The sequence below is a fragment of the Heterocephalus glaber genome, unplaced genomic scaffold, assembly GCF_053883595.1.
Source record: "Heterocephalus glaber isolate CG9 unplaced genomic scaffold, H.glaber_assembly_v1.0 deba00001497, whole genome shotgun sequence".
In the NCBI taxonomy this organism is placed as follows: domain Eukaryota; kingdom Metazoa; phylum Chordata; class Mammalia; order Rodentia; family Bathyergidae; genus Heterocephalus; species Heterocephalus glaber.
This window is the reverse complement of record NW_028258320.1, coordinates 49,752,591-49,768,720: the sequence shown is the minus strand read 5'-3', so window position 1 is coordinate 49,768,720 and position 16,130 is coordinate 49,752,591. Positions and strand designations below refer to the sequence as shown.

Genomic DNA, 16,130 nt, shown 5'->3' with positions numbered 1-16,130 from the left:
TGGGTTATCTCCAGGCCCTCTGTTGCCTAATCCCCTTATGTGAGTTCTACTTCCTTAAATAAACCTCCCTACTCTTTTAGGTCTGGAGATCAAACCTAGGACCTAGTGCATGCCAGGCAAGTGTTCAACCACTGACACACACACCCAACAACTTCTCTACCTCTCCAATCTGGATTCCAGACCCACTGCTTGGCACTTCCACTTTAGAACCTGTGTGTGCTTTCACTACAGGGTATCTTCCCAATTTCATAACTTGGCTCTATCCTGACTTTTTTTTTTTTTTTGAGACAGGGTCTCACTGTGTAGCTCAGGCTGGCCTGGAACTCTCAGCAATCCTCCTATCTCAGCCTCCTCAGCGCTGGGATTACAGGCATGTGACACCACACCTGGCTTTCCATCCTGACTTCTGCTTTGTGGATTATTTGTAGGGTTCCTTGCTTATTCTTAGAAGAGCTGACCCAACTTTGCTTAGCAATGTAGCTAAGCAATCTACTCTAAGTGAAAATGCAATTTAAGCTAAACAGTATGCTTATTATACAAGTGTAAATCAAAAACTAATCTCTCCCTTTTCCTTTTAATTTGCTGACACTAGGCCCTTGCATATCAAAATTCAAATGCTAGCACTATGAATAATTTTGAGAAGAAACTTCCAAATTTGTTTACCAAAATTGCAGACATGCCGAATGGCAGATGTGTCCAAGTCAACCCCTCCCAAGTACTTCTCTAGCCGTTCTATAGAAACACTGGCCTAGAAAAGAACACAAAGGATCTGAAGAATTAAAAAGTCACAACAAACACAAAGAGGCAAGGATTTTGACTTTGTCATCAGCCTATGATTTGCCATTTGCCACAGTTGGACTTTCCTGACTCCCACTGCAAACTCATTCATTCCTCATCCCTGGAAGCCATCCCACTGGAAAAAAGGAAATTAAGACATTCTATTTCAGCCCTTCAGAAAATTCAAGTAGTTCAACTCTACTGCTATCTCTTTCCAATCTTTAGCCCTATTTCTGGAAACTGTATTCTACCTTCTTCTAAGACAAAACTGTAACTTCTACCTACTTCTGGCAACTGGGCCTCTGTCTTGCTGTTATTAATTGAGTTTATCCCTTGATGACCCACCAGTATTCTAACTGAGCCACTACTAGGACCCTTGATAGAAGAACTGGCCAGTGCTTAAACTGCAGCTGACCTAAGTGTTAGTGGAACACCCTGGGATCCCCAGAACATGAGAACATGGGAGGTTTCCAAGGAGCTTCTTTCAAAAGGTGTTCCTCACCAGTCTTCTATCTTGCAGGGAGGCTGTCATGAGAAAGTGTTAGCCTTTCAGCCTGTCCCTTCCTTAGGCTATCATGGCAGGCTATAAAACTACTTAGCTGCTGTGTGGATCAGCTCCTCAGAAATGGAGTGCCCCATCATTCGGGTTGTGTAATCATCTGACTCATTTAGGTTCAGTGTTATACAGCTGGACAAGGAATGCAGGAAGCTGATACCTTTGCCAGTCTTGCTTTTACTAAGTACTGAACTGTTGTCTAAAGAGAACATGTTGTTTCTTTACTGGCCAAATGGTCAGCCTTTCTTTATACCTTCCAGGATAGGGAGACCTCTGAAACCCCACAATACTCCCTCTATGCCTCAAAATTCTGGCCCCCTTATCACTCTGCATCTTCCTGTGAACATCCTCCTGAGGTCTGGGCCTTGTGCCTCCTCAGTGACTAGACTCAGCTTCCAGAACCAAGACATTGTCCCTGGCCTATCTAAGGCCTCCTAAACTCTAAACTCATTTTCTGACAGATTGAGGCTCCCAAATTTACCACCACCTGGGTTCATGCAAAGAGAGAGACTCTTCTTTCCTTTTGTGCCATATTTTCCTAATGCTATATCAATACCTTAGGAGCCTTAGAAAAATATGGGGGAAACTAGGCTGGAAAAAGGGCTTAGAAAAATTCTCAACACCAGGGATAATCATAATAGTCTCTTCAAATGCTTTCACAAGATTTTCTCACTGTGAGGTACATAAGGTTGGTATGATTATCCTCACTTTAGAGTCAGATAAAGTGAGGCTTAGAGAGCTTGTGATTTTATTAAGATCAAACCATTGGTCTATAGAGACCAAACACCTCTCTAGTTGAAAGTTCACCAGCAGAAGACAGACATGGAATGTAACAGGGCAGTCATTCTGGGCTCTAAGGCTTTTAATCAGAGATGAGCAGTTATCAGGGGGATTTCTATGTACCTGGAGGGTAGAAGAGATCACCATGGGCAACATGGCTAGGGGAAAGCGCAGGATATTGAAGAGAGTGATGGAGGTGAAGGCCTTTTCTGCATCCAAAACATTGTTGCTATCCACCAGAACATAAACAGAAAATGTAGTCACAGATACCTGGAAAGAATAAAGTCAAGAGCAGTTTATTCCTAAAAGAGTCCAAGCAGCCTTGTGCTAAGTTTCAGGAACATAGTATACCAAAACTGAAGGAAATTTAGGGGTGTATCCCAGCCTCTTCATGTTACTAATGAGAAAACTGAGCCCGTAAGAGGAAGAAATATCTTGCACAAAGTCACAAAGTCAATTAACGGAATTGCTAGGGCCAGAGTGTGTGTTTTCTGGCTCGTATATCAATGTTCCTTTCACTAATACACTTATACCACCCCCCCCCCAAAAAAGAAGAAACCCTCCTATGCAAATTATTCATGGATACCACATCCATGATGAACATCCAGAAAGACTGCTCTTGGCTTCTAGACCACCAAACAGTAGTACACAAAAGTGAACTTAGAGTTGGGAGCACAACATAGGGATGATGGCATAAGGGTTGAGGAAAGAGGGTTCAGGATCAGGGATAGAGGTGCTGGGAATCTGTCAAGAAGACATTTCTCTTCAGGAAGCTGACTCAGGTCCAAAATCTACCCAGTGCACTGACTCTTCTGGTACTCACCAGGATAGGAGCTAATTGTAAGAAGAATATTATCAGAGACTGCAGCTGACCAAAAAGCAGCAGGTTCTTCAGCTCTTTCTTCCGAAGATTGTTGACATTGTCTTTGAATGAAGGTTCCCAGGCAAAGTATTTTAGGATCTAATGGGTTAGAAATGAGCACAACTCACATTCATTGCTCCATTTAAGTGATAAATAGGCTGAGAAAATCTAAGTAACTTGCCCAAAGTCAAGACCTGAGATTCAAAACATGTCTATCTTTTAATTTTGCCACCCTAGAAAAAAGACATATCAGAGCTGAGAACTATCAGGGTGTTTCAAGGGTCCTCTGTTTCATTTTCAAGAAATTTAAGATAACATTAAATCCTTTAATTAAACACTATTATTTTGTAAAGAAAAGAACTTGCTGATCACCTTTAAAGGACAAAATGCATTGTTTTGAAAGCTAGGCAGTAAAAAAAAAAGCAAACATTTATCCCGGTTATCACGAACAAACTTCATTTTAGGGAGCTAACTTGTTGAAAAAAGAAAAAAAGAGAATTATTTATAGAAATCCAGATAGTCAATACCAAGGAACTAACTAAAATTTAAAAATTAATATAGCATCCTTTTAAATAGTTTCATCATTTTGTAACTTCTAATGAAAAAGTAGACCTAAGCAATGATCATAAAATTTGTACAACCATGGTTATTTTTTACCTTTGTTGCATATAAGAATCACTCTGAAGCCTTTTAAAAATATAAACATCTAACCCTCAAACCCAGAGAATCCAATTTAAATGATTTGAAGTACTGTAGTGCTCCAACCTCAATTGGTTTTACAAACTTCACAGGGTGATCCTCATGTACTTCCAGGGTCACAAACTGCTGTTGCAAATGAAATAGTCATCATTGCTGCTTTTTGGAAGTACACAGCACCACATACCACTTGAAAGTAACTTCTTTCCTTCCCCCAAAAATCTTAATCTAAATCTAATCAATCCTCTAGATCTAAATGAATTGATAGATCTAACTATACCAGTTTACAAGAAAGACAAATGACCTGGGTTCTTCAATATGACTGGGGAGGGGTGCTATAGATTAAGGGCCCTGGTGGTACATGTCTGTAATGCCAGCATTCTGGGACACTAAGGCAGGAAGATTGTGAGTTGAAGCCCAGTCTGGACAATTTAGCAAGAAGACTGTGCTTTGAAATAAAAAATAAGGGCCAGGGATTTAGCTCAGTGGTTTTGCCACCTGTTGCACAAGCGCAAGGACCAAAGTTCGATCCCTGGTACCAAAAAGAAATAAAAAATAAAAAATGGACTGAGGATGTAGCTTAATGTAAAAGCTCTGGCTTCAATCTCCAGTATCACTAAACAAACAAACACATAAATAAATCACCACCAACTAAATGCCACATGAAGGTACTCTTCTATATTTATTTAAGTTCACTAATAGGTAAAAAAGCAAGCAAGAGCCAGGCAAGGGGGCTCACATCTGTAATCCCAGCACTTGGGAGGCAGAGGCAGGAGAATCAGTGTGAGTTCAAGGCCAGCCTGGGCTACATAGTGAGCTCAAGGCCAGCCTGAACTGCATAGCAAGACCCTGTCTCCAAAACAAAAGCAAACTGTAAAGCAACAGGGAAACTGGTGTCAAAGAATGGGGTTAGTTTTTGGTAAGGCATAATAACAATACTGTATTACAGTTGTATTAAGGCAAGGTAAGCCTAGAGAGAGTCAGCATTTCCGAGGAGAAACAATAGATAGGGCCAGAAGCACTAGCCCCAAGAAAAGCATACAGTTATTATAAACTTCAAAAACATCATGGAGTTTTACTCTAAAAGTAAATTATAAGGGACCAAGCGATAGAGGGAAGTGGGAGAGAGGGGAGGGGAAGGATATGTAAAGAATTAAGATATACATTACAAACTCCCCATGATGAATGAATTCATTATGTATTGCAATCGTACTGAAAATAAAAATTTTTTAAATGAATGAAATGACAAGATATCTGAGATTTCCTTTAAAATAATATAGCAGGTGTAAAGTGGGGAGTGGATATATACATGAAACTAGTTAAGTCAGGATGTTGAATGCCAGGGCTGGGGAATAAATCCATGCAGGTTCATTATATCATTCTCTACTTTAGTGTACGTAATAAATTTTTATACAGTAAAATGTAAAAACACAAATAACTCCATTTAGGTTAAATAAATAGAAATCAATATTCAAAAGAGGGCTTGGGAGAGACATCAGAAGATAAAACAAGAGACTTGTAGGTAAATGAATCAGGACTCAGGTGACACACAATAGGCCAAGAAGCAGGAATCTACAACTTCTAATAGAGTTTGTTAAGGCCAAGAAATTCACAGCTTCTGTCACTGCACCCAGAGATCTGCCTATAGTTGGCTTCCTTTTCTTTTTTTAAAAAAATTAATTTTGTTGGTATTTTGATATACACAATGATTATTTTCATCATAGGGAATTTGTACCTATACATAATACATCTTGATTCTCCTTTTTTCCTCATTCCTCTCCCCTCCCTTCAACCCTTCTTCCCCTCCTTGGCTTCCTTACCTTGATTCCACTGAGAATCTCATTCATGATCTTTAAACGTTTGTCCTTATACTTCATATTTTTGAACTGTCAGAAAAAAGGCAAAACAAAAACACTTTCATGAGACAGAGTTCAGTTTTGGTGCAGACATTAGGCCTCTTTTGTACTTGTGGCTCTTAGTTAGTCAGAATTTGAAGTACCCAGTGATGGCATTCATCTCCCTCCAACTCTCACTCAAGCCTGTTCCTGTTCCTCAGTCTTTGCCTGACTGTTCTTTCTTCTCAGGGCGTTCTTCCTTTGTCCCTCACTTTTTCATAGTCAGACTTTGTCATTCAGAGCTTGGCTTAAAATGTCCCCTCCTATCAGAGGAATCTCTTGACCTAATTAAAAATATCACCCACTTATTATCATTTCACTTTTAATTCTCTGTATAGTTTCAATCATGATCTGGTATTTTTCTTTGTTTAGTGCCTAAGCAAAATATAAGATCCATGAGAGCAAGAGCCTTGTCTAATTTACTGCCATGTTCTCAGAAAAAAATCAAATGTGTAATAATTTTTTCAAAATAGTTATTTGTAACTAAACGGATGCAAAACAAGTGAATGAAAAAATTATACCATTAAATCCATCTAACCTGTAATACCTAGCAGAGCTAAGCACTATCTATATTGAGCCATTCTACCTGTTGACTGCAAAGTGATTGCTGGGATTTAAACTGAAAATTGGGATCACTCATCAGTCTGCTCTATGTAGTTGGTTTATACTGCTATGATGGAGAAGAAGAATCAAAAATCACCACTGGGAAGGCACCCCAGCAGAGCAAGGTGGAACAGTTATGTACAGGGTTTCCAGGGCTGCCCTTTCCTCTCCAGTTAGGCTCTTCCCTCTAACATAAATGAAGATTAGAGAATTAGAAGATTATATAAATCCTAAAGTGGTCAGAAGATGAAAAGAAAGACAAAGAAAGCCTTTTGGAATGATGGAAAGTCTTCACTAGCTTTGCCTTGTCCAAACTCCTTCTAAAAATTAGAATAGAGTAAGTGTTAAAGAATTTAGACACTATAGAGACATACCTCCCCAGGATGACTGTTTTCTTTACCTGAATATTTCTATTCTTTGTGGCCAATATTCCATTAACTGGAATTAAGAGAACCATCACCCCTACACCTGCTAAGACTGAAGGTCCCAACTCTCTCCACAGGAAGAAGATGGATAAGCCAATCTGTAGGACAGTTGACCACAGCAAGTGAATGAAGTTGGATGTATCCATGAGCTTCTGGGCATCCACAGACATCAGGTTCACTGTTTCTCCAATAGTGTACTGCTTTCTGCTCAAGTTGGACAGGGTCAGTGCCTAGAAATAAAGATTGAAATTGGGATCCATGGACAAGACCAAATATACTGGTGAGTAGAGGGGAAAACTGAGGAAATGGAAAACAATGGAAGGATGGACTCCATATGGACATAACTTCTCCAAGAGACTGATTTCTTGCCTTCAAACCTACAAATAGTATTCTCTCTTTCTTAACCACCCTTTTCTCCTATTTCCACCTTTCTCTAGCCCCACCCATCCATACCCTTCTTTACTCAGAAAATTCCTACTAATCCTTGGTGTCAACACAGATGCAGCTTCTGAGAGGACTACTCTGACTCCCAAGTTTGTGATACAGTAGATACCTCTCCTGTGTACCCATAACACTCTGTACTTACCTTTTAAATTACTGTCATTACAGTAAACTATAATTATTTCATTTTTCTATACCAGATATAAACTCTGTGAAGATAAGGGCTACATCTGTCCATTTCCCTGTTGAAGCAGGAAATTAAAAAATTGAAGAATGAAAGAAAATGAGGAAGAAAAGGAGGAAATCACATGTCTTGATTCTGGCCTTGAGATTTTTTGATGTGGCACTGCTATTTACAAGCATACTCTTATACTGAGGTTGCAAACATTCCCAAGGACAGAGATTATAGAACAAACAGGAAATCTGTGAGTTCCTACATCTGAAATAAAACATCTAAATATTATCAGAAAATTTCTGGCAATATCTAAAAGCCTGAATCTTGCATTATGGGCTTCCAGCATTCATATTAGACATCAGAAGGCTAATACTCATCAATCTGTTACTGGTAACAACTGTTTGAATAAATGCACCAGAACACTGAAACTAGCTTACATTATGCTCACCAAGTCACCATTTGGTGTGGCCTGCATCTTCAAAGTAGATAAGAAGGCTGCTTGTAATTTCTACAAAGACAGTGTATGAGCTGAGTGGCCATAGATACCCACCTCCATTTTCCTCCTAAAAGCTCTACTGTCATCTTTATCCACCAGTACAGTCTTAGGAGCAGACCAGGATTCTTTATTATACAGTGAAAGAGAAAATGTTCTTAAAATATTAAGCCACCAAGGTTCAAAAGGTATCAGCCCAAAGCTGTGTCTCCCCTTTTGTACAGAAAAGCAAAATAAAAATAAAAGCAATATCCAATTACCCTTCAAGGTAATCATTATACATTTCTTTTCTCAATAATGTAGAAAAGTCATTGATTTAGTGCCAACAGCCTTTGCCCTGGGGCAAGTCTTGGCTATATGATTAAAAGCATTGAAATTATATAAGCCTTATTTTTCTCTATAAAATAAAATAATTCACAGTGTTATGAATTGATAATGGATATGAAAAGTATTTAATAAACAGCAAAGCATTGTTAACCATGAAATTAGCAACTTTTATAACTCTTTTAGAAGCAATATTTATTTAAATGAGGGTGGCATGTGCTATATTTTACAGATCTCTTTATTGATCATAAGAACTGCAAAATCTAGAATATATCAAGAATCATAATAGTGAGAATGAATGATCACAATTTTTAAAGTGCACATTAGTCCACATTAATAGCACTGAGACAGTCTGGTTATCAACTGTATGACTTGCAAACCAGAAGAGACTTAATATATCTAAAAAGAATAAACTGAGAAATTAATTTCAATGTGAGAGTAATAGAGTTCAAAGGACTTGACTAGACTTCTGATCTAAAGACATTGCATTACCAGCATGCGTCTTTCAATGAGTCAACGCCTACTCGGGGAAGAAAAGGATATCTTGTGTTTCAAAAGAGGAAAACAAAGGAGAAAACTGGATAAAGGAGAAGTCACTATCATGGAACCTTCTAATTAGGAGAAGAAAGAGTCAGAGATGGCAACTGGTGTTCTGACATAAAAAGTTCTATCTCCTCATGTGTGACTTGCTCCCTTGAGCTTAGAGTCACAGATCATAACGCCTGTATTTTCACCTATTAAGAGATTAAATTAGATTTCACCCTGACATATAGGACTTAAGAAAAATACATTTGCCCTAAGAAGTTAAACCTTAGGAACAATATATTAGCCAGGCAGTAGGCACATGCCAGAATTCCTAGCTACGCAGGAAGCTGAGTAGCTCAGGAGGATACAAGTTTATGGCAACTGAGGCAACTTAGTGAGATCTTGGCTCTGAATAAAAAATAAAAGAGGCTTGGGATGTAACTCAGTGGAAGAGCAACCCTAGGTTCAATCCCAGCACCACATACACACAATAAATAAATAGAAATCAGAGGGAAGTTAGGCAAAATCTTGTTAAGGAGAGGGAAAACCTCCCAGGTCTGTACAACTCAGTGAACAGAAAATGTATTTTTTTAAAAAGAGGCTCCGCCTACTTGCAACCAGGAGACCTAGCCGACCTAGCCAGAGACCTAGCCTGTGAGGACCCCCTGAGCACACTCACCAGCTGCCAGCTCAGCCGCAGCGCAGGCAGAGCAGGCGCAGGCTGACTGCACCCTGCTCAGTCCGGCTCGCTCTGCCCACTTGCAACCAGGAGACCTAGCCGCTACTTGGATCCGCACTACAGAGGGACAGTGGGGCATAAAGGCCATTGTCCTGAGCTGCAGAAGTGAACAACAGAGAGAGGGCCTCTCTCAGGCTCCCTGATGAAAACTGAAGCCCACTGGAAAAGTGAAGAGAATTTCAGCAATAGAGGCACCAGACCACTGTGCTTGGTAAGTTGGAGGGATCAACACCTCCCATTTGAACCTGGACTATCTTCAGGGAAAAGGTAGCTGGAACCTGCAATAGAACCTTGCAGAGTTCAACCCTACAGGAGGGCAAGGAGCTCAACTTGGGACTTGAAGCCAGAAATCTGCCTGAATCTCACAGGTCTGTGACTGGCTTACTGAGACTCATTGACTTTTAACTGCATACTGCTGCCCACGTTGTCTATTGTGACAGCAGAGACATACCCTGAAGGAGTCCCTTCACTTTTATCTTTTATTTGTTATTTTCAAAACTACCACTATTTTTTTTGGTCCTATTTTGAATTTTTTTCTTCTTTGCTACTCTTTTACAAATTTTTATTTTTCTCTTTTTTTTTCTTTTCTCTTTTCTTTCTCTGTCTCTCTCTGCCTTGCTCCCTTGCTGTCCCACATTGTTCGTCTCCCTTTGTGTTCCTGTTCTGCCCCTAATTTTTATTTCTTCTTTATCTTTCTTTGCTTCTCTTTCCTTCTCTTGCCTGTGCCCTCTGGCCTCACTCCTAACCTTGCTCTATCCTTCTACTTACCTATTCCTCCCTCTCCAACTCCTTCTAAGTCCCCATCCTGAAGGGTAAAGTTACTATATTGAAGCATTTATTCACTATAAACATATGTTGGCTTAGTCCTTGATTTTGATTTAATTCACACAGTTAAAGGTGATAGATTAATAACTACCACAAATTGTCTTTTCTAAGAGGTACTTGATGCTATTGTGTTGCTGATTGTATCACTTGGGCTAAGGTGTTGTGATTGATCTAATCAGTTGTCCTTCCTGTTGTAATGAAGATGAGATAGCCTCAGTGACATTAGAGACTCAAAACCTAAAGACCAGCTATATCTGGAAGACACCTCTGAGAAGCAATCATTCCATAAGTGTTCTAAAGACATCAACAAGATACTTACAATAAACAACTTCAAAATATCAACCCAGAAATTAAACCAAGGACAGTACCAAAAACAAAAATGAGAAGACATTTAAGTTAACGCACAAACTCAGACTTCCACCCAACAAAAGGCAAATTCTGGAGGAAACGAGGTGGAAAAGTCTGATAATCAACCACCTGAACAACCTGAACTGATAGCACAAGAAGTAACAAAACAGATGATTGAGGCTCTAGAAAAATACAAAACAGAAATAATCTCCCAGATAACTATAGAGATGGTGAGTAGAGTGAAAGACATGATTAGAGGCTCTAGAACAGAAACAGATAAAAAAAAATAGATGAGCTCAGAAACATGCTGGAAGCCATGAATGCCCAGCATAAGAAAGAAATGGAAACCATGACTGCCCAACATAAGAAAGAAATGGAATCCATGAAACGGATTCAAACAGATATCCAGGAGATGAAAAACTCCATTGAAAGCATGCAGAGCAGATTATGGGAATCTGAAGATAGAATATCAGATATAGAAGACAGGATTGTGGTTAAGGACCATGAAAACAGAGATCTCTTCAAAATACAAAGGGACCACAAGAAATCAATCCAACAGCTGCTAGATGATGCAAAGAAGAATAACATAAGACTGACAGGAGTCCATGAAAAAACCAGGAGAAAGTACAATTGACTTAAAAAGCAGTTCACAGAAGTAATAGTAGAAAACTTCCCAGACAGAGGTGGAGAATTGGACATACAGATAAGTGAGGCATATAGAACTCCAACTAGCCATGATCAAAAAAATCTACATCTAGACATATAATAGTCAAGATCCCAGAAACCCAACAGAAGAACAAAATCCTACAGGCAGTTAGAGAAAAGAAAAAATCACCTACAAAGGAAAGCCCGTCAGAATCATGGCAGATTTCTCAACACAAACCCTCAAATCAAGGAGAGCCTGGAGTGAAGTATTTCAAGCCCTAAAAGAAAATAACTTCCAACCTAGACTGTTGTATCCTGCAAAATTATCTTTCAAAATTGATGGGGAAATTAGATACTTCCACGACAAAGAACACCTGAGAAATTTCATGAACACCAAACCAGCAGTCCAAACAATTCTAAGCAATATCCTAGAAAAAGACAATGAAGGTCACAACTCCATGAGGCCCAACAGAGGGAAGCCACCAGGCAAGGTAAGATACTAAAGGGAAAGGGGGAAAAAATAAGAAAAAAAAGAGCCAACAACGGCAAACATCATGACAAGGATGAGTCAATATCTATCAATTATAACTATCAATGTTAATGGCCTCAATTCACCAATCAAAAGAAATAGACTGACAGAATGGATTAAGAAGCAAAATCCAGCAATATGCTGTATACAAGAAACACACCTAACTCAAAAAGAAATTCATAGACTGAAAGTAAAAGGATGGAAAACAGTTCTCCACACCACAGGAACCCAGAAAAAAGCAGGGGTAGCAATCTTATTGGCAGACCAAGTAGATTTCAAACCAAAACTGATTAAGAGAGACAAAGATGGCCACTACATCCTTGTGAAGGGAACAATCCAAGAGGAAGAGATGACAATCATAAATATATAGGCACCAAATATGAATGCCCCCAACTATATAAAACAAATATTAATGGACATGAAAAACCAAGTAAGCACTAATACAGTTGTAGTGGGGGACTTCAATACCCCACTATCACAAATAGACAGATCATCTTGACAAAAAATTAACAATGAAACTCTAGAACTGAACCAAACTATTTTGAACAAATGGATTTAATAGATGTTTACAGAGTGTTCCAACCCACAAAATCATAATACACATTCTTTTCAGGTGCACATGGGCCATTCTCCAAAATAGACCACATCTAGCTCATAGGGCATGTCTAAGCAAATGTAAAAGAATTGAAGGTACCCCCTGTATATTATCAGACCATAGTGCAATAAAATTGGAAATCAATAACATAAGAAACAGCAAAACTCCCACAAACACATGGAAATTGAATAACAGCCTCCTGAACAACCAATAGGTCACAGAGAAAATTAAAGAACAAATTAGACAGTTTCTACAAATAAATGATAATGCCAGTACATCAAACAGGAATCTATGGGACACAATGAAAGCAGCTCTACATGAGAAATTCATAGCAGTGAATGCCCATATTAGGAAAACAGAGAGAACTGAGATAAATAACCTAATGCAGAACCTCAAGCTCCTAGAAAAAGAAGAGCATAACAAACCCAAAGCTCATACAAGAGAGGAAATTATAAAAATCAGAGCAGAAATCAATGCAATGGAGACTAAGAGAATGATACAAAAAAATCAATGAATCAAAGAGTTGGTTTTTTTGAAAGAATAAATAAAATCAATAAACCTTTAGCCAAACTTATCAAAACAAAGGAAAGAAAAGGCTCAAATTCATGCAATTAAGAATGAAAAAGGTGAAGTCACAACAGACCCAGCAGAAATCCAGAGGATCATCAATACCTACTTTGAGAACCTGTACTCTAATAAAATGGGAAACACAGAATAAATGGACAGATTCCTAGATACATATGAATTACCAAAGTTAAATGAAGAAGATATAGAAATTCTAAACCCCAATTACAATGAGTGAAATTGAAAATGTAATAAAAAATTTACTAACAAAGAAAAGCCCAGGTCCTGATGGCTTCACTGCTGAATTCTACAAGACATTTAAAGAAGAACTATCACCATTACTCTTTAAACTCATCAAGGAAATTGAAAGGGAAGCAAGGCTTCCAAATTCATTCCTGGAAGCAAGTGTGACTTTGATTCCAAAACCAGGGAAAGACACAAGCCAAAAAGAGAACTACAGGCCAATCTCCCTAATGAACATCAATGCAAAAATCCTCAACAAGATACTGGCAAACAGAGTACAGAAAGTCATCAAGAAGATCATAGACCCTGACCAAGTTGGATTTTTCACAGGGATGCAAGGATGGTTCAACATTCATAAATCAATAAATGTAATACTATATTAACAAAGTCAAGGACAAAAACTATATGATCATCTCAATAGATGCAGAAAAGGCATTCGACCAAATCCAACACCCATTCATGATAAAAATCCAACAGAAAATTGGAATAGAAGGTCTTTATCTCAACCTGATTGACGCTAACTATGAAAAACCAACAGCCGACATCATACTAAATGGTCAAAAACTGAAAACTTTCACACTAAAATCAAGAACAAGACAAGGATGCCCACTATCACCACTCCTGTTCAATATAGTTCTGGAAACATTAGCCACAGCAATTAGAAAAGAGAAAGGAATCAAAGGAATAAAGATAGGAAAGGAAAAAGTTAAACTGTCATTATTTGCTGACGATATGATACTTTACCTAGAAGACTCAAAAAACTTGGCCAAAAGACTTCTAGACTTAATTGTCAGATTCAGTAGAGTAGCTGGATATAAGGTCAACACTCAAAAAACAATAGCCTTCTTATGCACAAATAGCAGACTCACTGAGAGAGAAATTAGGGAAACAATTCCTTTTATAATAGCATCCCCAAAAATGAAATATCTAGGAATCAATCTAACAAAGGAAGCAAAAGACCTCTACACTGAAAACTACAGCAATCTGAAAAAGGAGATCGAGGAGGATATAAGAAAATGGAAAGACATCCCTTGTTCCTGGGTAGGAAGAACCAATATAGTGAAAATGACCATACTTCCAAAACTACTATATAGATTTAATGCAATGCCGATTGAAATTCCAACAATATACTTCACAGAACTAGAGAAAACCATCCAAAAATTCATTTGGAACCAGAAGAGACCTAGAATAGCAAAAGAAATTCTAGGCAACAGAGACATGGCTGGGGGTATCATAATCCCCAACTTGAAACTATACTACAAAGCTACTGTGATAAAATAAAAACAGCATGATACTGGCAAAGAAATAGACATGAGGATCAGCGGAATAGATTGGAAGATGCAGAAATAACTTCAGACATACGCAGCTGCCTCATCTTTGACAAAGGAGCCAGCCACCCTCTTTGGAGGAAAGATAGCCTATTTAACAAATCGTGTTGGAAAAACTGGATTTTAACCTGCCAAAGATTAAAACTAGACCCATACCTATCACCATGCACTAAACTAAAATTGAAGTGGATTAAAGATCTAAATATTAAGACAGAAACACTAAACTTGCTGGAAGATAAGTTAGGTAGAACTCTTGAAGACACTGGCATAGGAAAAGACTTTATGAACAAAACCTCAGTAGCACAAGAACTAGCACAAAGAATCAACAACTGGGATCTCATCTTATTGAAAAGCTTCTGCACTGCAAGAGAAATGACCAACAGAGCTAAGAGACAACCTACAATATGGGAAAAAATTTTTAACAGTTGTACCTCAAAGGACTACTACCTAGAATATATAAAGAACTGAAAAAAATCAGACCCCCCAAATTCAAAGACCTAATTCAAAAATGGGCATCCGAAATGAACAGACATTTCTCAGTCAAAGTAAAAGCAGCAAATAAATATAGGAAAAAATGTTCAACATCACTGGTCATTCGAGAGATGCAGATGAAATTAACACTGAGATTCCACCTCACCCCAGAAAGAGTGGCTGCTATCAAGAAATCAACCAATAACAAATGCTGGTGGGGGTGTGGGGAGAAAGGAACCCTTCTCCATTGTTGGTGGGAGTGCAGGCTGGTGCAACCACTGTGGAAATCAGTATGGAGGTACCTCAAAGAACTCAGGCTAGAGGTCCCATTTGACCCAGCTAGTCCCCTGCTGGGTATCTTCCCAAAAGAATTCAAAGAATCATACCACAGTGATATATGTGCACCCATGTTTATAGAGGCACAGTTTGTAATAGCTAAAGCTTGGAAAGAGCCCAAGTGCCCACCAACTGGAAACTGGATAAAGATGTGGTTTTTTAATAAATGGAGTACTACTCAGCCATAAAGAATGAGAAACTAGAGACATTTATGGCTAAATGGATGCATATTGAGGCCATACTCTTAAGTGAAATAAATAGGATACACATGTGTAAATACTGAATAGTTTCTCTAGTGTGAGAAACTGAAAGTGTAAATAAGGATGAAAATGATTAAAATGAATAACTGATAATTTGAAATAGGAAAAGGTCCAAAGGTGTAGGGGTGGTGGGAGGGGAAGGGGAAAGGAAAGAAGGGAAAGGAAAAATTATGAGAAAAGAAAAAAAATGGAAATGAAATCTATGTAAATAGGGAAGGGTGGAGCGGATAAAGGGCGCACAGGTAATGGGGAAAAAAATAAGAACCAAGATACATCATGTACAGGTACAAGCACCCAATGATAAATGTAAAGGTATTGTATACCTAAAATGTATCAATAAAAGAATTTAAGGGAAAAAAAAGAGGCAGAAGATTTGGTAGCTACTAAAAATTTGGGGAAAAAAAGTTGCTAAGCAAAATTTATGCAGGGGAGATGAAGCTGTGGTCCAGAGAGTATTCTAGTCTTACTGGCAAAACATAATTTGAAATTGAGACACAAAATCTCTGAACAAGAGTTTCATGAAATATTTGGATTAAATGTTGATGCTTTCAAGATTTGAACTTTGGCTATCTTCTTTTATGACTTTATATTCTTTCCCACCACATTTTCATCTTGTCAAGAGAGACTGGAAGAGAAGAACAGGTGTTTAAGCCTTCAAGGTGGAAAGGAAGACCCTGAGCAGCTTTTCAGCTAAG

The 16,130-nt window shown here is 38.4% G+C and overlaps 1 protein-coding gene across 2 annotated transcripts in view; it reads right to left on the bottom strand.

Moving 5' to 3' along the window:
* The window catches only part of Abcc2 (ATP binding cassette subfamily C member 2), an 86,571-nt gene that overhangs the window by 40,043 nt on the left and 30,398 nt on the right, over positions 1-16,130 (bottom strand). For both annotated transcript variants that reach the window (XM_004838651.4, XM_087185121.1), the window contains 5 exons: positions 6,570-6,824; positions 5,492-5,557; positions 2,937-3,074; positions 2,237-2,383; positions 664-748 (listed from right to left, as the gene is read on the bottom strand). In XM_004838651.4, the coding sequence (XP_004838708.2) occupies positions 664-748; positions 2,237-2,383; positions 2,937-3,074; positions 5,492-5,557; positions 6,570-6,824 (691 nt within the window). The remainder of the gene's footprint in view (positions 1-663; positions 749-2,236; positions 2,384-2,936; positions 3,075-5,491; positions 5,558-6,569; positions 6,825-16,130) is intronic.